The sequence below is a fragment of the Emydura macquarii genome, unplaced genomic scaffold, assembly GCF_026122565.2.
Source record: "Emydura macquarii macquarii isolate MOO-44397 ecotype Brisbane River unplaced genomic scaffold, CSIRO-AGI_Emac_v2 contig_2422, whole genome shotgun sequence".
NCBI lineage: Eukaryota > Metazoa > Chordata > Testudines > Chelidae > Emydura > Emydura macquarii.
Genome location: NW_027132559.1, coordinates 12557311 through 12575696, shown reverse-complemented (window position 1 = coordinate 12575696; position 18386 = coordinate 12557311). Strand labels below are relative to the sequence as shown.

At 39.3% G+C, this 18386-nt stretch overlaps 1 protein-coding gene across 1 annotated transcript in view; it reads left to right on the top strand.

Moving 5' to 3' along the window:
• The window catches only part of KCNH8 (potassium voltage-gated channel subfamily H member 8), a 326349-nt gene that overhangs the window by 290561 nt on the left and 17402 nt on the right, over window positions 1-18386 (top strand). Inside the window, exons 12-15 of the mRNA XM_067561636.1 lie at window positions 6075-6113; window positions 8022-8380; window positions 15905-16011; window positions 17101-17177. Of these exons, the coding sequence (XP_067417737.1) occupies window positions 6075-6113; window positions 8022-8380; window positions 15905-16011; window positions 17101-17177 (582 nt within the window). The remainder of the gene's footprint in view (window positions 1-6074; window positions 6114-8021; window positions 8381-15904; window positions 16012-17100; window positions 17178-18386) is intronic.

The following is an 18386-nucleotide window of genomic DNA, read 5'->3' as shown; positions in this document are numbered from 1 at the left end:
CATGCTGTAGGTGCAAAGGTCTATTGCCATGTCTTTTAACAATTGCTTCTCCTGTCTCATTTTGACCTCACTGATTGCCTCCTTTCTTTTGATGGTGTTCTTCTTCACTGGTGTAGGATTTACTACATAAATAAAAAGTGTCTTTCTTAATTCATGACTTCGAAGTGGCACAAAATCCTCAGGCTCAGGAATAATGTTTTGTTTATTTTAATTAAACAAAAATAAAGAACACAGAACCCGAATTAAAAAATTATACTCTGTCTCCCCCCCCCCCCCTTTTTTTTTTTTGGTGCCATTATTATGCTTCCTGTATTTCTACCTTTTAAGCAGAAATACTGTAGATGATGCATTAAGGAGTACAACCATCACAGTCTAGATGGAATAGTTCACTACTAATAATTTATTTATTGAATTTAGCCTCTATTTTCTGAGTTTTCACTTCACAGAATATTTATGTAAAGTGAATTTCAAACTTGTTAACTTCAGGCACCAGAAACCTGAATCTAAAAATTATGTCCACCCAGTCAGAGAAAAGAAACACTGTGACCTACATGGCCAATAAAAACTAACCAACACGACTCACATTTTAAATACACAAAATCAATAGACTCAGGATTATTTGTAGAAATTATTCAAGGAATAATTTTGAATAATGAATTAATGGGAGAAAGTTATATGTTGCTTGTGGACAATTCACAATCAGAAGTTAAACTGGAAATAGATACTCACTACAGATTATTCACTCAGCTCTTGCTGCTTATACAACATACTGTACAAACCCAGAGTGCTGAAGACATCAGCTTCCAGGGAATTTATTTATTCTCCATTCAGCCATAGGCAGTGTAAAAGAGGTAAGAGGGAGGAGACTGCAAGAGGGAGAGAGAGAAAAAGAGAGCTGATGAACCAAAAAATTAAAATGCAAAAGATACTGGGACAGAAGACATTTCCAAATGCCAATATAAATATGCTTTTAAATTATGGAGTGTAGTTACAGTAACAATTATAGCTCACCTAAGACCTCCCTTAGCATCTATTTCTGTCAATGGGCTGTGATTTAAGGGATTTATTATATTTCATTGAGAAACTTCCTGATTAAGGAAAACTGAGGAATGAACATGTGTGAGGCATTAAGCTTCTCAGCGATATGGTAATCCTTTGTTATGTGCTCATATATTTTCCATTACCAGATAGTAAGATCCCCAGGAATCGAGCATATGGCATTAGATCTATATTTTTACATATCGCCAACATTCTTAAACTGTTTTGTATACTTCTTAATACTAACTAAGCATATTAATATTCCAGTTTGTGTTTCCAAATCCTTTTCTGAGACAGTGTTTTAGCCTTTTGTTCCCTAAAATGCAAAACAGAAACATATTCTAGGAACCCAGATTTACAAAGAAGGCAGTAAATCTATATGCATGCTTTGTTCCTAAATCTTAGTCTCAAGCCCTGCTATAAAGAATATTGAACCTTCTAAGCCAGAACAAGACAACATGATCCATCAAACCCTAGCCTATCAAGCCCAGCAAATGCAAATCTACACACTATACTGTTTATCTCATTACTGCTAAAATTTGGACAGTGGTTGTACCTCGAAATTCCTTCTTTTTTCCAAAATACAATTTTAAATCCCTCTTGAACAGCTGTATATATTATTTACATTTCCTCTTTTACCTCTGAAAATCCACATAGATGTTCTACCAGATATCTATACTATTGGGGCTTTTTATAAGCTCAGTCCAGGAAAAATCACCTTCAGATGATTAAAACATCTGGATTGACTATCTGTCATTGAATCATCGGCTTTTTTCTGATGTGGCAGTAATGTTCCTGGAATTATAATGAACATTGATAGAAGAGAATACAATTGTTGCATCATCTGTACCAAATTTCAAAATGTATACATTAAGATACTGTAGTGTTCGATATTTTTATCTCGGGTTCGGGATGGAGCACACTGACAGAATGCTTTCTTTAATATTTATTTATTATATGAAATAGCGTAAAAAAAGACAGACAGGAGCGGGGAGTCCTGTACCATACAGGAACTACAGCTCCAGCCTTAAGATGAAAAGTACAATAAAAGTACAATTAACCACAAGGATATAAAGTAGCAACTTATAGGCACAGGACTTATTATTATCATAAGCTGAGCAACCGCAGCAGCAGCTGCAGTTAGTGAACAGAGAAGTGAACCTTAAGCAAGGAAGAGACCTGCCAAGAGGATACCTACAGCAATATACTCCTGGGGGCCCATCGATGTAAGAAAGCTAGCCTTATTTAAGCGTGTGCAGGGACGCTCATCACCAAGAACGAGGGAGACCCATACTTCGTTCTGATAAGCGGGTGACGTACGGGAACCGTCCTGGCCGAGGCATCCGCTGTGGCTTCCACGGAGTCTCAGGGAGTCTCCGCTTGGGAAGGCTCTCGGGGGATTGATATACCCTTTTCCCCCCTCACCTTGCAGCAAGCCTTACCCAGTAATACATGACGTATATCTCAATCCCAGTAGGGATTGGGCCTTAACACTTAGTTGCTATTAGTTTATTGGTAGTTAGCTAGGGACCTTTTGGAATAAGGTGACGTTAGTTGTTTACTTCAAAGAGAACTCAGCCATAGTCTTACTTCTCCTTTATTATTACTAAAATAGGAACCTTTTAGCTTATTAAGCATTAGCAAATGTCTGTGGCCGTCTCAGGATGCTCCAGACCCCAAGGCACTTCCTCCTCTGGCCTAAGGTCGGGCAGAGGGCAGCATCTAGGTTTTGCTCCTGAGAGGTCTTAACTCTAGCTTTTCTGGCTTAGCATTGCTTTTAGGGCCTTGCTCTTGTCAAACTACACTGATTTCGCGTTACAAAGTCTTGCGCGCCCTAACAGATACTAAACAATCCTAGGAGAACATCAAAGTGAGAGTAAGGGCTTGATTCTGATCTTGGTACTCAGGTCTATTACTGTTGTATCTTGTGAAATCAGTTCCTGTGTTTGTGTGTAAGGTTTTACAAGATACAAAAGGATACATGTGCTGTATTTGAAATCTGAATCAGATCCTTTGAGTGTCTTTAGCATGATTCACATTAACATTAGTGACGTTTTCCTAATGTGTTTATTTGAGATGTATCTCTTAAACTTTGTTTTCAAAATGTGTTTATAAACTTAACATGGTTGTACTTCTCTTTTAAACACAGAACACAGTGTGTGCAACTGTGTGTCTTCTTTCTTTTCATGGAAGCCACACACCACTTTAAGGAAGTCTGTGTACTGTCCTAAAACAAAAAAAGTTTTAGTAGGTTCGAAACTAGGACAGTTCCTCAGGTCCTCCAATAATTAATTCTTCTGATACTAAAGTTTATGCAGTCAGATGCAGGAAGGTGAAACCCTGGTTATGTGGATACTACAGTTTTAAAATGTACTGCTCTTAATGGGCTTTGTTCATCCCCTTGTACATTTATATTCTTTTTTCCTCCGAGAATTCTATTTTTGGAGAGGAAAGAGAGTCATGGAAATCAGAAGAGACTTAGAATGCCTCCTTTTCAGAGAATTCCACACACTTTCAGAGCTGTCTATTAAGTGGCTGGTTCTCAAAAATGTTAAGATAATTTCTATCAAAGCAAATGATCTCAGGCCCCACCTTTATGTGAGATGGACATGGTATTTATTTTTTTCAGCTATTAATGAAGTATTAGAATACTAGAGATACACAATTACCTTGGCATGTTTCAATGAAATTTGTTTCTGGGTACATAGCTTATCCAAATGTGTTGATTCATTCAAACTGAAATTGTTCACCTACGGGGCCAGAGGCAAAAGAGGGAACAGGCTATATGGACAGAATAAGGGGAATTGATGGGAGCAGAAGATAGGAGACAAGTTCTCAAGAGGGAACTTTACAACACCAACCTGCTCCCTCTTGAGCCACTGTCACTACCTTTCCCCAGCCTGTATCTGCATACATCTTCTGTCCCTTCCCTCCAATTATGTCCCTTTCCCTGCTAGCAATGCCCTGAGGCAGCTGGCTGCTGCCTCCTCTGTCTCCCTCAGGCAGATCTGCTTGGTTGCCAGCTGAGTAACAGTGAGAGTGTTGGAGAAGGAAAGCTCAATGCACTGGTTGCTGGCACAGCATTAATTCCTGACAATCAGCTGGAGTCCCTGCAGAGGAAATGCTGTTCAGCCCCTGTAGCCTAGTTGAATGCATGAGATTCCAGCAGGGCTACGGGAAAACATACGTAAAACCTAAAGACATTCCATGCAACAATTTGTATTTCCTTCTTTTCAAGGCTGCACATATCACTCTCCTTTAGACTCAGGGAAGAAAGTGCAAAAGAGGAGAAAGATCTTTGCCCACATTTAAGAATGCACACACCAAGTCCTTTCAAGATTCTGGCAGGCAAATTCATATTTTCATATTTCTGTTTGTTAAACTGCTAACTCATGTGGCTGGTTTTGTAAGTATTAATTAATATTATATCAATATATATTTAACCCTTATACTACAGTAGTGTCTAGAGGACCCAAGGTGCTAGGCACTATACAAACATATAGTAAATGAATCTAATTAATACAGGTGTGTCTGGGTGCAGGTGTGCATGCAAGTCAGGCTTTTAGTATCACATTCAATTGAGTTTTTTTATACGGTAGTATTTAGCACACTGAATGCCTCTGTTCCTCCAGATTATCTAGGGCCCAAGTGCTGAGTTCTTTCAGCTGACATTGATTGCAATCAGATCTGAGAGGGCTCAACATCTGAGCTCTCGTTAGGGTCTGCCTGACATTTTCTCTGGCTGATACAGGAGGAGCAGGGCCATAGTTTTGCTATATTTACACAATTGAATTATTCTGGTTGTTCTCTTGTCAGTGTATTGAGAATTATTGCTAAGTGTATGTAAGCAACGTGGTTGTTTAATCCACATGCTAATGGCTAGGCAGATGTGGAATAGGTTTACTGCTTAGACAAAATTAAACATTGGGGAACATTAAACATTTGTGTGGCAATAATAATGCCTTAATTTTTGTGAATAATTACAGGACTATTTTCTTAATAGCTTTATAAACTGAAAGAGCTTTTATATAACGACAAAATAGAGCCAAGAGTTTAAAAAATGGGTTATTAAAATTAATTTGCTAAAGTAAAATATTCAGAAGCACTTAAGTTACTCGGATTCTAAAAATGCCTTGACTTTCAATGTGACTTACGCTCCTAAGTCACTTTTGAATTTATGACGTAGGCCCAGATCCTCTAAGTTATTTAGGTACTTAAATCTCATTGAAGTCATATAATTTTGAGGATCTAGGCTTGAGGGTTAGATTTACAAAGATTAATAGTAAATGGGAGTTAGGTGCCTACCTTACTTAGGCACTTCTGTAAATCCCACTAAACTCCTAGCTGCCTTCTCAGACCCTTAAATACCGTCATAAATCTTGCCCTTAAGCTTTGAAAATGTTACCTATAGACTGTATGTAGATGTCTAAATAAGTCAAATAGTTTTCAGATGTGATGAACATCCCACAGATCCCTCTGATTTCAAAGGGAGCTGCTGGGTAGTCAGCACTTCTGAAAATCAGGCCACTTATTCTGAAGCCAAAAGAGGAGATTTTCAAAGGCACAGTTGGTAGTTTGACTTTCTGAGGGAATTGGGAGCCTAACTTTAGGGATCCATTTTTCAAAATGTTTGTCACTGTTCTACAATGAGCTCTGTGCCTACATGGAACCCTATCAAAACCACTGGGCCTTCACATGCAGAGATCCATCTATGTACATCCAGTGCAGGGTCATGTCCCTACTCTTGTTTTACGTTGGAGTAAAATGTTAATTTTATAGGAACTCACCATCTTTAAAATGAAAGATACATTTTCTGGTCAGAAAAACAACTTTGGTCCTGACAGAGCTTGTTTAAAAGATGTTTCATCATCATCAGTGGTATTTTGAATTTAATTTGTGGAATATATATTTGTTGTATTATGAGATTTTCTTCTTGTACTGTCATAAATATCTGGGTTTAAATGTTATAAAATTTCTTTTGGAAGCCAAAACTGTGCAGGTTTGCTGATTTGCTACTACTAATTTTCCCCCCACAGGTAATATCAAGATTGTCAAACAAGTCTACACTCTCTCAGGTATGATTGTCTGATTTTAAATATGATGAGCTTAACTTTGAAACGTAAGTGCCTAGGGCCTGATCCAAAGTCCTTTTAAGTCAATGGAAAGGTCCCCCTGACATCAATGGGTTTTGAATCAGGTCCTTAAATAGGATCCTGCATTTGGATGCTGAAAACTGCTGTTAGGTGCGTACCTCTTAAATGCCCACTTTCTATGCCTAAGTGCTTAGGCATCTTAGCATCCAGATGCTGGGTTTGGATGTTCCAATAATGCATATACATTTTAAAGCTGAGCCCCGAATGTTTACTCAACCCAAATGATAGACATGGAAAGTTCAATTTACATGAAGTTCTTTCTCAGTAGCATATAAGATGGTCTCATATCAGAATTCTGTACAGTTTGCTCATCATATCAGACTTCTAAACAGCAGAGTAGCTCCCAACAAGGCCATTATTATCTTCTTGACAAACAGGCTTTTGCTATTAGATTTTATATCCTTGACTTTTCAGACATATCAGATTGAAAAGGCCTGGCTCATTTTATCTGCATTAACAGTAATAATTGTATAATGTTCACTCAGTGAATTCATAGTGCAAATAGAATAGCAAAATTAAACTCGTGCTGCAAAATATGAGGACAAGGAGAGATGGGCAAATCTCAAAAGATTTGGGTAAGAACCCAAAATTTGTATCTGTACCCAGACTATCCAGACTGATAAGATTGTGAACAATTGTCTCTTCAGAACTGACACCCTTATGAAATTTTTGCTACTTCCTGTTCTCAATCACTCCAAAAATACTTCAGTGCCATTTTCAGAAAATGTTTTCTGGGGGCTCAGTTAAATTTGTCTGTCCCATTTATTTCAAATGTGTGGAGTTTCTAAGAATGATATAGGACCGATTCTGACTAGCTCATAGTGATAGTACCTTGCCCCACAAATTGTAGCATGGGAATAAATGGGACGACTTGTGAAGTAAAGCCCTGACCTGGAAATAAGCCCTATGTGGGCAGACCTCTGCAACTCACTGCACATGTATTTTGTTGTCAAGAAAGAATAATATTAATAAATTCATAACGCATAATTCTTAGATAGCACTTTTCATTAGCAGATCTCAAAGCAGTTTACAAAGGCGTGCCATTATTCCTGCGTTACAAATGGGGAAACTGATGCACAGAGACGTGACTTGCCCAAGATTACCCAGCAGTAGAGTGGCAGGTATCCTGAGTCCACTAGGTCACTCTGCGTCCCATAACAAGCACCTACAGTCCATCCTACAGTCCGTATTCTTTAATAGATTTATCTCTATCTTTTGAGGGCTTAGTTCTTCAGAATGAATTCTGTTACACTGTTGTGCATTAACAGGGCACTATGGGAGCTCAGTGGTCCGGCTGTAAGGTAGTAAGATCAGAGTGTAAGGTCCCACTCAGTGAGACTAAGAGGAACAAGGACACATTCAGATCCTAAGTGAACTGTATTACTTCTTATACCCGACCGTGTACTGGCCATATATTGAACTATGGATTTATATGTTACCTACCTAAAACCTATTCCTTAATGCTCCAGCAGTCTGACAGCATTAACTTCAGAAGAACTAACTCCTCAAAAGACAGAGAGAAACCTATTACAGATTACGTATTCTGGGTGGCTTGTAAGAACTAAAGTCTGGCAACATTTCTCAGTAACAAAATACATTTGCAGTGCGTTCACTGGCTATGTAACTAAAGGGCTTTTGTATGTATACTTGAGGGACTGTGGAGATAGATAAATAAATAACAAGAGGGTCCCAAAATAACATTTGTTCTAATGAAAAATAAAAGCTCTAATGGATTTGGTTTTATTCAAGTATGAACATCAGAGTAAATCAGTTGTCCCTGCAGTGTTGGGCTTTGAATTTTATATTAATAGGAATTATCCACTATTTTAGACAGAGCCTAAGGGAAATGGCAGCATAAACAAGAGACTCCCATCAATTGTGGAAGATGAGGAAGAGGAGGAGGAAGGAGAAGAAGAGGAGAGTGCCAGCCTTTCTCCAATTCATACGAGAAGCACAACCTCATCCCAACAGAAGAAAGTTGGAAGCAATAAAAGCTATCTAGGGATAAACTTGAAACAGTTGGCCTCAGGAACAGTGCCCTTTCACTCACCTATCCGGGTTTGCAGCTCAAACCCTGCAAGAACCAGACATGAAACTGAACTCCACTACTACTCCAGAAAGAGAGAAAAAAATCTAAAACTGCACCTTTCAACAGTGAGCACCATTGGTCCCCCTGACCTCAGCCCAAGGTAATAGCTCTAAGCATTTATCTTCTTCCCCATCACATAACTCTGCCTCTAAGTATCAGGTCATGAATTTTTCTTAATACTGCAAAATGCCTGTTTTTCTTTAATATTACTTCAAGCTTTCCCGGAGTCTTAACGTCCTACCCATCCTGCAGGGACAGGGAGCGTCCTTTTTCAACAAGAACTCAATGTTATTTAGCCCCCTGCAAGGGGAATTTTAAGACTTCAGCAATGTAGTACAAGATAAAGATGATGTTACCTCAGTGGAAGTTGCGGGTGCTCGGCACCCATGATAATCAGATGAAATATTTAGATGATGAACTACTGATTTCAATTCCTGATGACTTGAGGCATTGAGATTTTAAATTTTGGCCTTAATTTCTCTATGCATCAATATACTCATCTGTAGAACAAGTATGAATATGCATATCTTGCAGGGGCACTATGAGGCTTAATTTTGTAAACACATTTGTAGTCTCTGAGAGAAAAGGTTATATACAGAGCGATATCAGTGTCAGGGCATAACTGCATATACAAGTGACTAGAGTAGAAGGTTATAGGTTACAGTTTTTAAAAAGTGACAGATTGCATAATGGCAACCTGGCTTTACAGGCTGGATGGGAAGTAACTATCAAGTTTTTAAATTCAGTTTTTTTCTAAAATGTGTGGTGTAAACAAAATACCTGGCAGTGTGTGGTGCTATGTGGTATAATTAGTACAATTGTGGAATAACCTCATTAATAGTGAAGCCACTTATGTAGGTTATTCCCAACTCACTGTAATAAAATTGTAAGTTATTATTAGCAATTATTGTAAGCTATTATATAGTGTAAGGCTCGGTATTTTATCTTGGTGGCGGGAATGGAGCAAACGGACAAAATGGATTTAGAATTTAGCTTATTTATTGAAAGAGGTAACGGGACAAAGACAAGACTGGAAGTCCTCTGCCATAATGAAATAGGAGTTCCAGCACAAGTCTTAATACAAGGAGTAAAATGCAGGCACAATCAATCACAAAGATAAAAAGTAACAACTTGCAGGTATGCATGGGCACCTTATAATAGGGGGAAGTGCCCACATTCATTATTATTGTTATTGTTATCATCAGCTGAGCAACAGCGGCAGCAACAGCAATTAGTAAACAGTGAGGTGAACCATACAGCAAGGAAGAAACCCGCCAAGAGGATACCTACAGCAATATACTCCTGGGGGCCCATCGATCTAGGAGAGGTAGACTTATCTAAGTGGGTAAAGGGGCGCTTACCAATACAAGAACGAGGAGACCCATACTTCGTTCTGATAAGCGAGTGGCGACCGGGGAACCGTCCTGGCCGAGGCATCCACTAGTGCTTCCACGGATTCACAGAGAGACTCAAAAAAGAGGAGGCTCCCAGGGGGTTTGATATACCCTCTTTTCCTCTAGACTTTACAATAAGCTTTACCCAGCAATATAGGACGTATATCTCAATCCCCTTAGGGATTGGGTCTTAACATTTGGTTACTATTAGTCTATTGGTAGTTAGTTAGGGACTTTTTAGAATGAGGTGACGTTAGTTGTTTACTTCAAAAAAGAACTTAATTATAGCATTACTTCTGCTTAATTTATTGCTAAAACAGGAATTATTCTGCTTATCGAGCATCAACAGGTTTATGTTTTCATCTCGGGATTTTCCAGGCCCCATGGCACTTCCTCTTTTGTCCCAAGGTCGGTCAGAGGGCAGTGTCTGGGTTCTGCTCCCGAGAGGCCTAACTCTTGCTATACTTGCTGCAAAAGCTTAGCAATGCTTTCAGGGCCTTGCTCTTGTCAAGCTATACTGATTTCACGTCACAAAGTCTTGCGCACCCTAACATATAGTCTTTGGGCCAGGCTGATGTAAATCACCACAGCAAGCTATGCCAGTTGGGGATCTGGCCCTTCATGTGTCTTGGTTTGGGGTTTTAATTCGCATCCTCCAGCAATTCAGAGGATTTTACATTTTCAAAAGTTTTCCCTGTTTACTAGTGATAGACAAGCTAATGTAATAACCTCTTTTTCCTCTCGGGGCTGTGGTGGTGGTAAATTAAACATGCCAACCACTGACTCAGCATCACAAAATTATACAAAAGATCTGGGCTAGATCAAAATTTATTCATTACAGCCAAAATTCACATAGATGCATGCAGCCAGCCAACCCCGTGAGTTGTCAGTATAGCTGTGAAGCATGTGCTAGGTGAGCTTCAGCATTGGCAAAAGTGATTCAGGGAAGGGGTGATGAAAAGGCTTTCAACCCCACTGCAGGTCACATGTTTGATTTGGCTCAGGTCAGTTATGATGGAAAGTCATTACCATTTGACGGCTGTTCAGAAGCCTGTGGAAAAGGAGAGGTAGTTCAATAAATGCTTGGCTCATGGTGCCTATTAAAAATTGTCCATTACAATCAGACATACGCACACCACCAGATGTTGGCCTCCAATATTGTGGGAGCAAACTGCAGGTGCATTGTTACACACACTATTATTTCCATACATACTTTCGCATATGCAAAATTAGAGTCCTGTTTATAGTTAGGCTGGCAATTACATACATGATTTGAGACACGTTGTTCTGAATTCTGAGAATTCCTCTCTCTGTAATTTCCCAACCCAAACTACATTTGCAATATCAGAACATGCTGAGCAAAATAAAGAGGAAAGTTGGAAACCTGGAACAATAGCCCACCCACCGCACTTAGTATTAAAATGCAAATGGGACCCTAAGCAATGGCTACATTTTGGCCTGCTCTTGGGCAGAAGTATAAGAATGAGGGGAAGACATGAAAGAAACCACCTCAAATTGTGATCCCTCTAGAAGGTCCAGTCACAATATTGCTGAGGAAATGTATGTCCTCCTTTCTCCCAGCACCCTGCATTGTACTATCCGCCAGATGAACGGCAGAACGCGGGCAGGGTTGTGACCCCCAACCTGCCAGGGTAGCTCCATTGTGCATTCTCAAAGAATCCCTAAGGGGAATTCTGGCTGGTTCAACCAGAATTCTACCTGGGGGCTGGAGCTGCATCTCTTATGGGGGCCACTGCAGCCCTGAGACTACAGGGGTGGCCACATTACAGATTAGAGAAGAGAAGAGAAGAGAAGAGAAGAGAAGAGAAGAGAAGAGAAACCCCGTTAGCTCAAACGGACGAGGGAGCACACAGCCTGTGTAATTAGGCAGTGCACGTGTTTCAGACTTTGGGCCATAGTTAAGGTTAAAATTTTGTCACAGGTATTTTTATTAAAAGTCAGACAGCTCAGGGGCAATAAACAAAAAGTCATGGAAGCCCGCAACCTGTCCCTGATTATTACTGATAATTACCCTGAGGGCGGGGAGAGGACGGTGGGGGACTAACAGTTGGAGCCCTGCCGGCCGCTGCTCTCACACCAGCTGCTGCTCCTGTAGCAGCAACCGCTGCTCTGGTGCCAGGCCACTGCACCTAGGCAGGGGCTGACAGCTGCACCAGCCCCGTTGCTTCAACAGGTTGAAGCCGAAGAAGTCACGGCTGTCTGCTGAAGTCACGGAATCAGTGACTGCAACAGAACTGGATCCTTAGCCTTAGTCAAATCATTTTGTGGAGAATAAACCTTCCCTGTAAGATGGCTCCACTATATAGATAACTGAGGTAGCATTATGTATTTTTTCCCCTCTAAATCAACATCAGTTTCTTTTGAACATAGGGCTATATCCTCAGCTAGTGTAAATTGGTGTAGCTCTACCGCCTACAATGGAGCTGGGTAGATTTACTCCACATGAGAATTTTACCCATAGTCTGTGAATAGTGTCGTCTTATGTTTTTGCATTGCACCTAGCAATTTTTGCATTGCACCTAGGGCACTACTGCAATAGCATTAATATGTATTAATAATCAAATAACTCTCCTCAGTCCTGCAACCTTCTGCATAGATATCCAACCCATAGGAAGCCACTTACATTTGGAGCACTATCCATTTAGCCTTCATCAGAGCAGGCTTATCTTATGTCTTAAAATATTTTGCTTTGCTGCTATCACAGCAATGATCAACCAACCCCTGTTTTGGTTTTTGTTGTTGTTGTTGTTTATTTTAGGAAATCCTTCCAAGATCAGACATAGTGTAGTATTTAGAATACTTACAGCAGGCATGGCCACTATATATTCATATAAAAATGGCATTCATCCTCCTCGATTCTTAATATAAAAAGTCTACTGGTAAAATCCTATATGAGACAGAAATGTATACACTGATTGTACTACCAGACTCTGGGAGCCTTAATTTTCCTTAAAAGAATATCAGTCTCCTTCTGGGTTCACTAAAGGACCCAAGAAGTGTGGAATATCATCAATACTAGAAAAGGCAATGGTTGTATAGCACTTGTGGTTGTAGTCTGGGGAAATTCCTTCCACAACTTCATTTGAAGGGACAATTAAGATCTGATCCCAAGTCCATCAAAGTCAGTGGGGGTCTTTCCACTGACTTAATGGGCCTTGGGTCAAGCCCTTGGAAGCCTACATGTAAGTCTATACTTACTTCACTTCTGACATGACCTTTGCAGTTTGCCTTTAATCCTGAAGTAACATTACAATCCTTCCATATATTAGTAAGGTCTCGTGTTAGTTTACAGACTTCTCCATAAAGACTTGTTGATTGTGGATTTTATGAGAAGTACAATTCTAGTTATTTTAGAAAGTTGTATCTTTAAGTTTGTATTCCTGGACCCTTTAAACTATAGACCTGCTGTAATTTTCAATGCATCTCTGAATAGATTTTTTTTTCTGATTTTTTCTTATTCATGCTTATTTCCCATGTGAGCTTTAAATTCAGTGAAGATATTAATGTTTTAATCCATTAATAACCTGTACAGAGTGGATATCTGATGTGTCACTGCTTCAAAGAATAAGATTTAACTCACATCACTCAACTTTTGTAGTAAGTTTTCAAACAAATTTCCAGTTGCAGGAAACAAACCATAGTCCAGAGTAGGTCATCTTTTCATGAGTCCCATCTTCTCCTCTATCAGCTTTATACAGTTTTCTATAATGATGGTAACTTTTGTATCCAACTAATACAATAAAGTGTAATGACTTCCAGTTGAACTCCTGATCCTGCAAACAGATGCACTGGTATAAAGCCTTGCATGCACAGAGTCCCACTGAGGCCAGTAACACCCTGCATGTGTACAGGGGTCTGAATTAGGAGGATCAAGACTATAAAAACATGTTGCTGCAAGCACAGCTCTCAACACAAACCCACCATCGATCCCACTGTGTTCTCTGTTCTACATTCTCCAAATTTGCCCAGTCGTTGGGTTTTTGCATTTGAGAACAAGAAAAAGAAGTACATCCTTATTCCATGGAAAGTGCAGTTCCCATTGTACAGGTGTCCCCTCATTGCAAAAACCACCATCACAATTACCAGTGTACAAAGAGAGATCCAAGAACTGACTGAGCATAAAACTGAACTATCTTCTAGAAGTCACCTCTCCATGTCTGTGTTGAGGCCCTTGGACAAAAGGAGGCAGTGTTAGGGAAGACTATGCCACTTCCCACGCTGTGCCTGTTCTGCAAACAAAGTGAGGATTTCACTGGCCACTGTGGTCAGTCCAGCAACTTTCACAAGCACTCGGGTTCATTTTAAAACATTAGGGGGTAAAGGCTTATATTCATATTACAAAACATTATATCAAAATAAGCAATATTCAAAATTGTATATTAATAGCCTTTGTTTCTAATTTTTCCATTCTTCACCTTTATGGGCCTGATTCAGATATCACTGATACTGGAGTGAATCAGGGGAGTAACTTAGGGCATTCAAATGGTGCAAAAATGGTGCAAGCGAGAGAAAAATCAGTCCTTTTGTCTCAACTGCTTTTCTACAAAGTGAGCGTTTACATGTTAACGTGTGTTTCTGTATGCACAAATGGGTGCTTTTGTAGACACAGTCTGTTTCATAGATCAATCTTTTATTTGTAGATTTGTTTGGTAGGTTTAGGTTTTTTATATGTTGTGCACTCTCCCCATTCTCTCTGTCTGACAAACGCATCAGTACAGCCTTGGGCTCTGCTTGTTTACCACAATAAAAACCCATCAGATTCAAAATAAGATCCTGATACAGCCATCACATTCTCAACAGTATCTCATCTCAGCAGCTCCATTGATTGTTGTGCTTAGGGCAGCTTACGTTTCACATTAGCTTAGTGAAGCTATTTTAACCCTGTGTTTAGCCATCTATGAACTCAAAATGAAAAACAATCCAACAGGAGGACGGAATATCTGAAGAGCTGGGGGAAGTTTTACTGAATTTAGTAGGGTATTTGCTACTCTGATTAGATGGGTGCCCATGTGTTGGGAAGACCTAAGGAACTGTAACTGGAATTGCAGCCTGACCATTGAAGTGCATTGAAACAATCTAGATTTCCATTCTACGTCATCATAAACAGAGTCACACTGGAGCCAAGTTTGTTGTGGGGCAAATACTGCTTCCACTTTCATGGATGCAGAAGATGTGTTTGTGATGGGGTGAGACTTGGGATGAGTCAGAGCAGGAGGATATGTCACTGTACTGATCCTTCAGTTAGTCCATACTCCATGGAAGGGGCATGTTAGGGATACTGCCAGCCATGCCTGAGTCAGAATTAAGTACAGACTTCAGGATTTGGGTGTTAACACATAGATAGAGCATGCAATGTATTCAAAATGTCACCAATAAAAAGCACCCTGAAGTCACTGGGAGTCCTTCCTGAGACTTCAGTGGGCATTGATTTAGGCCCAGGATCAGTACTGTCCTGCAAATGAGGTTTTCTGCTTGCAAGATGGTAGACAGATGTTGGCAGGGCTGCATAAATATAACAATGGAACTGTCAAAGCTAGCTGTTTCTACTGTATTTGTCTGCGCAGAGTAGACAGAGCTTTTGACCTGATACTGCTAAGTCAGGCAGCCACAAATAAATGGCATCAGCCCCCAGCTGATTGACAAATTTCACAAAGATGAAAGCAAAGAAAGAATTTGACAAATGCAAATAAAACCAAAATTCCAAATGGAAATTAAACTTGCCTTTGGGAAGAACAACCATTGAAATTTACACCATGGAAATCACTATCACCACATAGGGGGAGGTATGAACCATAATAATCAAAGTGCTTTCAAAACAAATATTTGACCTTAACAAGCCAGTAAGTGGTACTGCAAATGGTAAGCACAACATTTGTTTCACTGATGGTCCTAACGGTTTATAATGATCACAAATGGCATAGGAAAGCAAGTAGACTAGACTAAAAGGTCCTTTCACAGCCTGTAAAAAATGATAGTTTCAAAATTATCGGTAAAGATGAAGGGCCTGATTCTCCTCTCTTTACTCAAGGATTAAACAAGTGGTAACTCAGTTTGTCACGCCAGTGTAATGGCCTTTGTATTTCTCTAAAGTTAGTGTCCTACAAAATTCACCATTGTTTAGGACTCTGCCTTTCAATAATAATATTGATGATTACATTATGAAGTGTGATGTCTATACACTCTATATTCAAAAACAATATTGTTAACAGGATTGTTGATGGGATTGAAGATGGAAACCATAATGAGGAAAGCCAGACTTTTGACTTTGGCTCTGATCAATACAGGCAGGAATCCCGGGTGTCTCCTACGATTGTGGGTAAGTGATATATTTGGCCATCTTCCAAATCACTCCTTTTAGTAGACACTTTTTGATGACTTCCTTTTGTGCATTTATATTTGCATGATTCTTAATAAAATAAACCTTTACAAGTTATGTGAATGGATTTAACATGCAGCTTAACTTAGTGTTATTTACATTGACTACAAATCATGACAGAAAAGTACAATTGGGTATCATCAATGTGTCTGGGCCAGTTGTCATGCTCCTCCCTATTACAACTCAAGGTAAATGGATTGTCAGGAGTTTAATTTCCACATCATTCTTTACTAATATTGGGGCTGATTCTATGAGGTGCTAAGTGCCCCCTCCTCCACTAAAACTGCTGAATGCAGTACATTTCAGCCTTGGCTGCCATAGGGACATACCTGGAAAAATAATATAAGAACCACCATACTGGAGCATTGCTGCTCTTTTACTATTAACTCTTGGTTTATTAGGGAGTTAACAGTGTATCAGAAATTAACAGAGTGGAAGCCGTGAGCAGCATGAGATGCTAGGCAGTCTTCTGAAAGGGCTGATGATATATAACAGAGGGTAGGAACCTAAGTGTAAGAGCCCAGCCATTACTGGTGATGCAAAAGCAGTGGGCTAGAGTTGAAATGGCATAACCAGTTGAACTCAGATTCTGTCCCCCTTTTTTCCCTCCTAGATGAGGAAATGGAAAGAGCTACATAATTATGTGAGAACTTAGATGCCATTGTGACACTAATTTTTTTTGAAGACAAAAACAACTGCATCATAGGGTTGTGGCAATTACATATGTGATCTTTTTCTAATTGTCAAATTGTCAGCCTTAAAGCCTTTGTGACTGAAGTTCTATGGCTTCTCACAGAGTAGGTCCCACACAGGAGGAGGCAGTGCAAACTTCTGCTAATACCTCATTTACATCCCTCCTGCACTTTTTACATTGACCATAAAAAGCCATTAAATGCTAACTTTATTTGCTCCCAACCAAACCAGAGGTCAAATTTAAAGCAGAGAACTAGTGAAAGTCACTTTACTAACTACCTAAACCACCTGATAATGTATTTTGGTAATTTACATATATGTATGAATTATTTACAGACTCTGAAATTGGTGCTGCAGTGCTAGTTATCAAAGCAGAAGAAACCAAACAGCAGATCAGCAGGCTTAACCATGAGGTATGGAGATTTTTTTTATTCTGAGTAATACTCTGTTGGACAGTAACACAAGAAGGAATGGGCAAAACTCATGATGTTGGGGAATTTCACAAATTTTTTAATTTGCAAAATTAGGAAAAGGTTCCCAAATCCTATTTCCTGTTATTTAAATACATTGTTTTTAATTCCTTCCAAGAGTAATTTGAACAAAGAAACATGTTTTATCTAGTCTGTGCTATGTATTAGAGTTAGCTGAGTCTTGATGGCTCTTCTATCACAAGTAGGCAGCCTGTGTATAGTGTATATTCTGTATTTTTCCATAGAAATTCTCTCTTTTCCCTTTCCTTCTTTCCCATGCTTCTTTTGCTTCAGTACCTCTGTTTCATTCTGCCTACTCTTATCACCATTTTTCACACACACCTCTATGCTTTTTTCACAATCTCCTTTGATCAAAATGCAAATCCAGCAATGTTGAAATTCATATAAAAATTTTTAATCCATATTATCTGAGTCAATTCAAAATTAGGCTGGAAGGCTTTGCCTATCCGTGCTCAAGCCATTGGTACTGGGGAATGTAGGAATTATATAATGTTTTGCTTTTTCAAACTATAACTTTATTTTAAAGAAAGTAGTTCCTTATATCTGCCTGGCTCAGAATGCTCCACTAATACTGATATAAGTTGTCACTTGATTAAAGGGCAAAATGAAAAGCATTAGAAAAATTATTCCCAGCAGGTATAGGATACTGTGTTTTCGCAATGGTCTTTTTAAAAATTCATGTCCATTATGTTTTCAGTCAAATAAAGTATTTCAGGTTATATGGTGGAGGCATCAGTAGCAACTCCATGATTAAAGGTGCATCGAGATTTGCACTGAAAGCAAGACTGTTTCACAATGAAATGGTTGCTTTTAGTTTCCCATTTACAACAATTGAATTTTCTGTAATATCTTTTTTCTGAAAAATGTTATCAATTTAGTAAAGGAAACATTTAAGAATGAGCCTTTTTTAAATTTGGCCATAAGCCTTGCCTTTTTCCTTTCTCCTCTCTCTCTCTCTGAGTAACCAACAACTGTCACCACACATGCTAAATTTCTCTCTGACCCCGCCCCTCCAATCTCACAGATAGGCCATTTCTCAAATTTTCAGGCTTAAACCTCATATCCGGCTCAGCTGGACTCAGTTTAGACCAGCAAAAGGGGACAAAAAGGGGCTTTAAACACCTTTATATC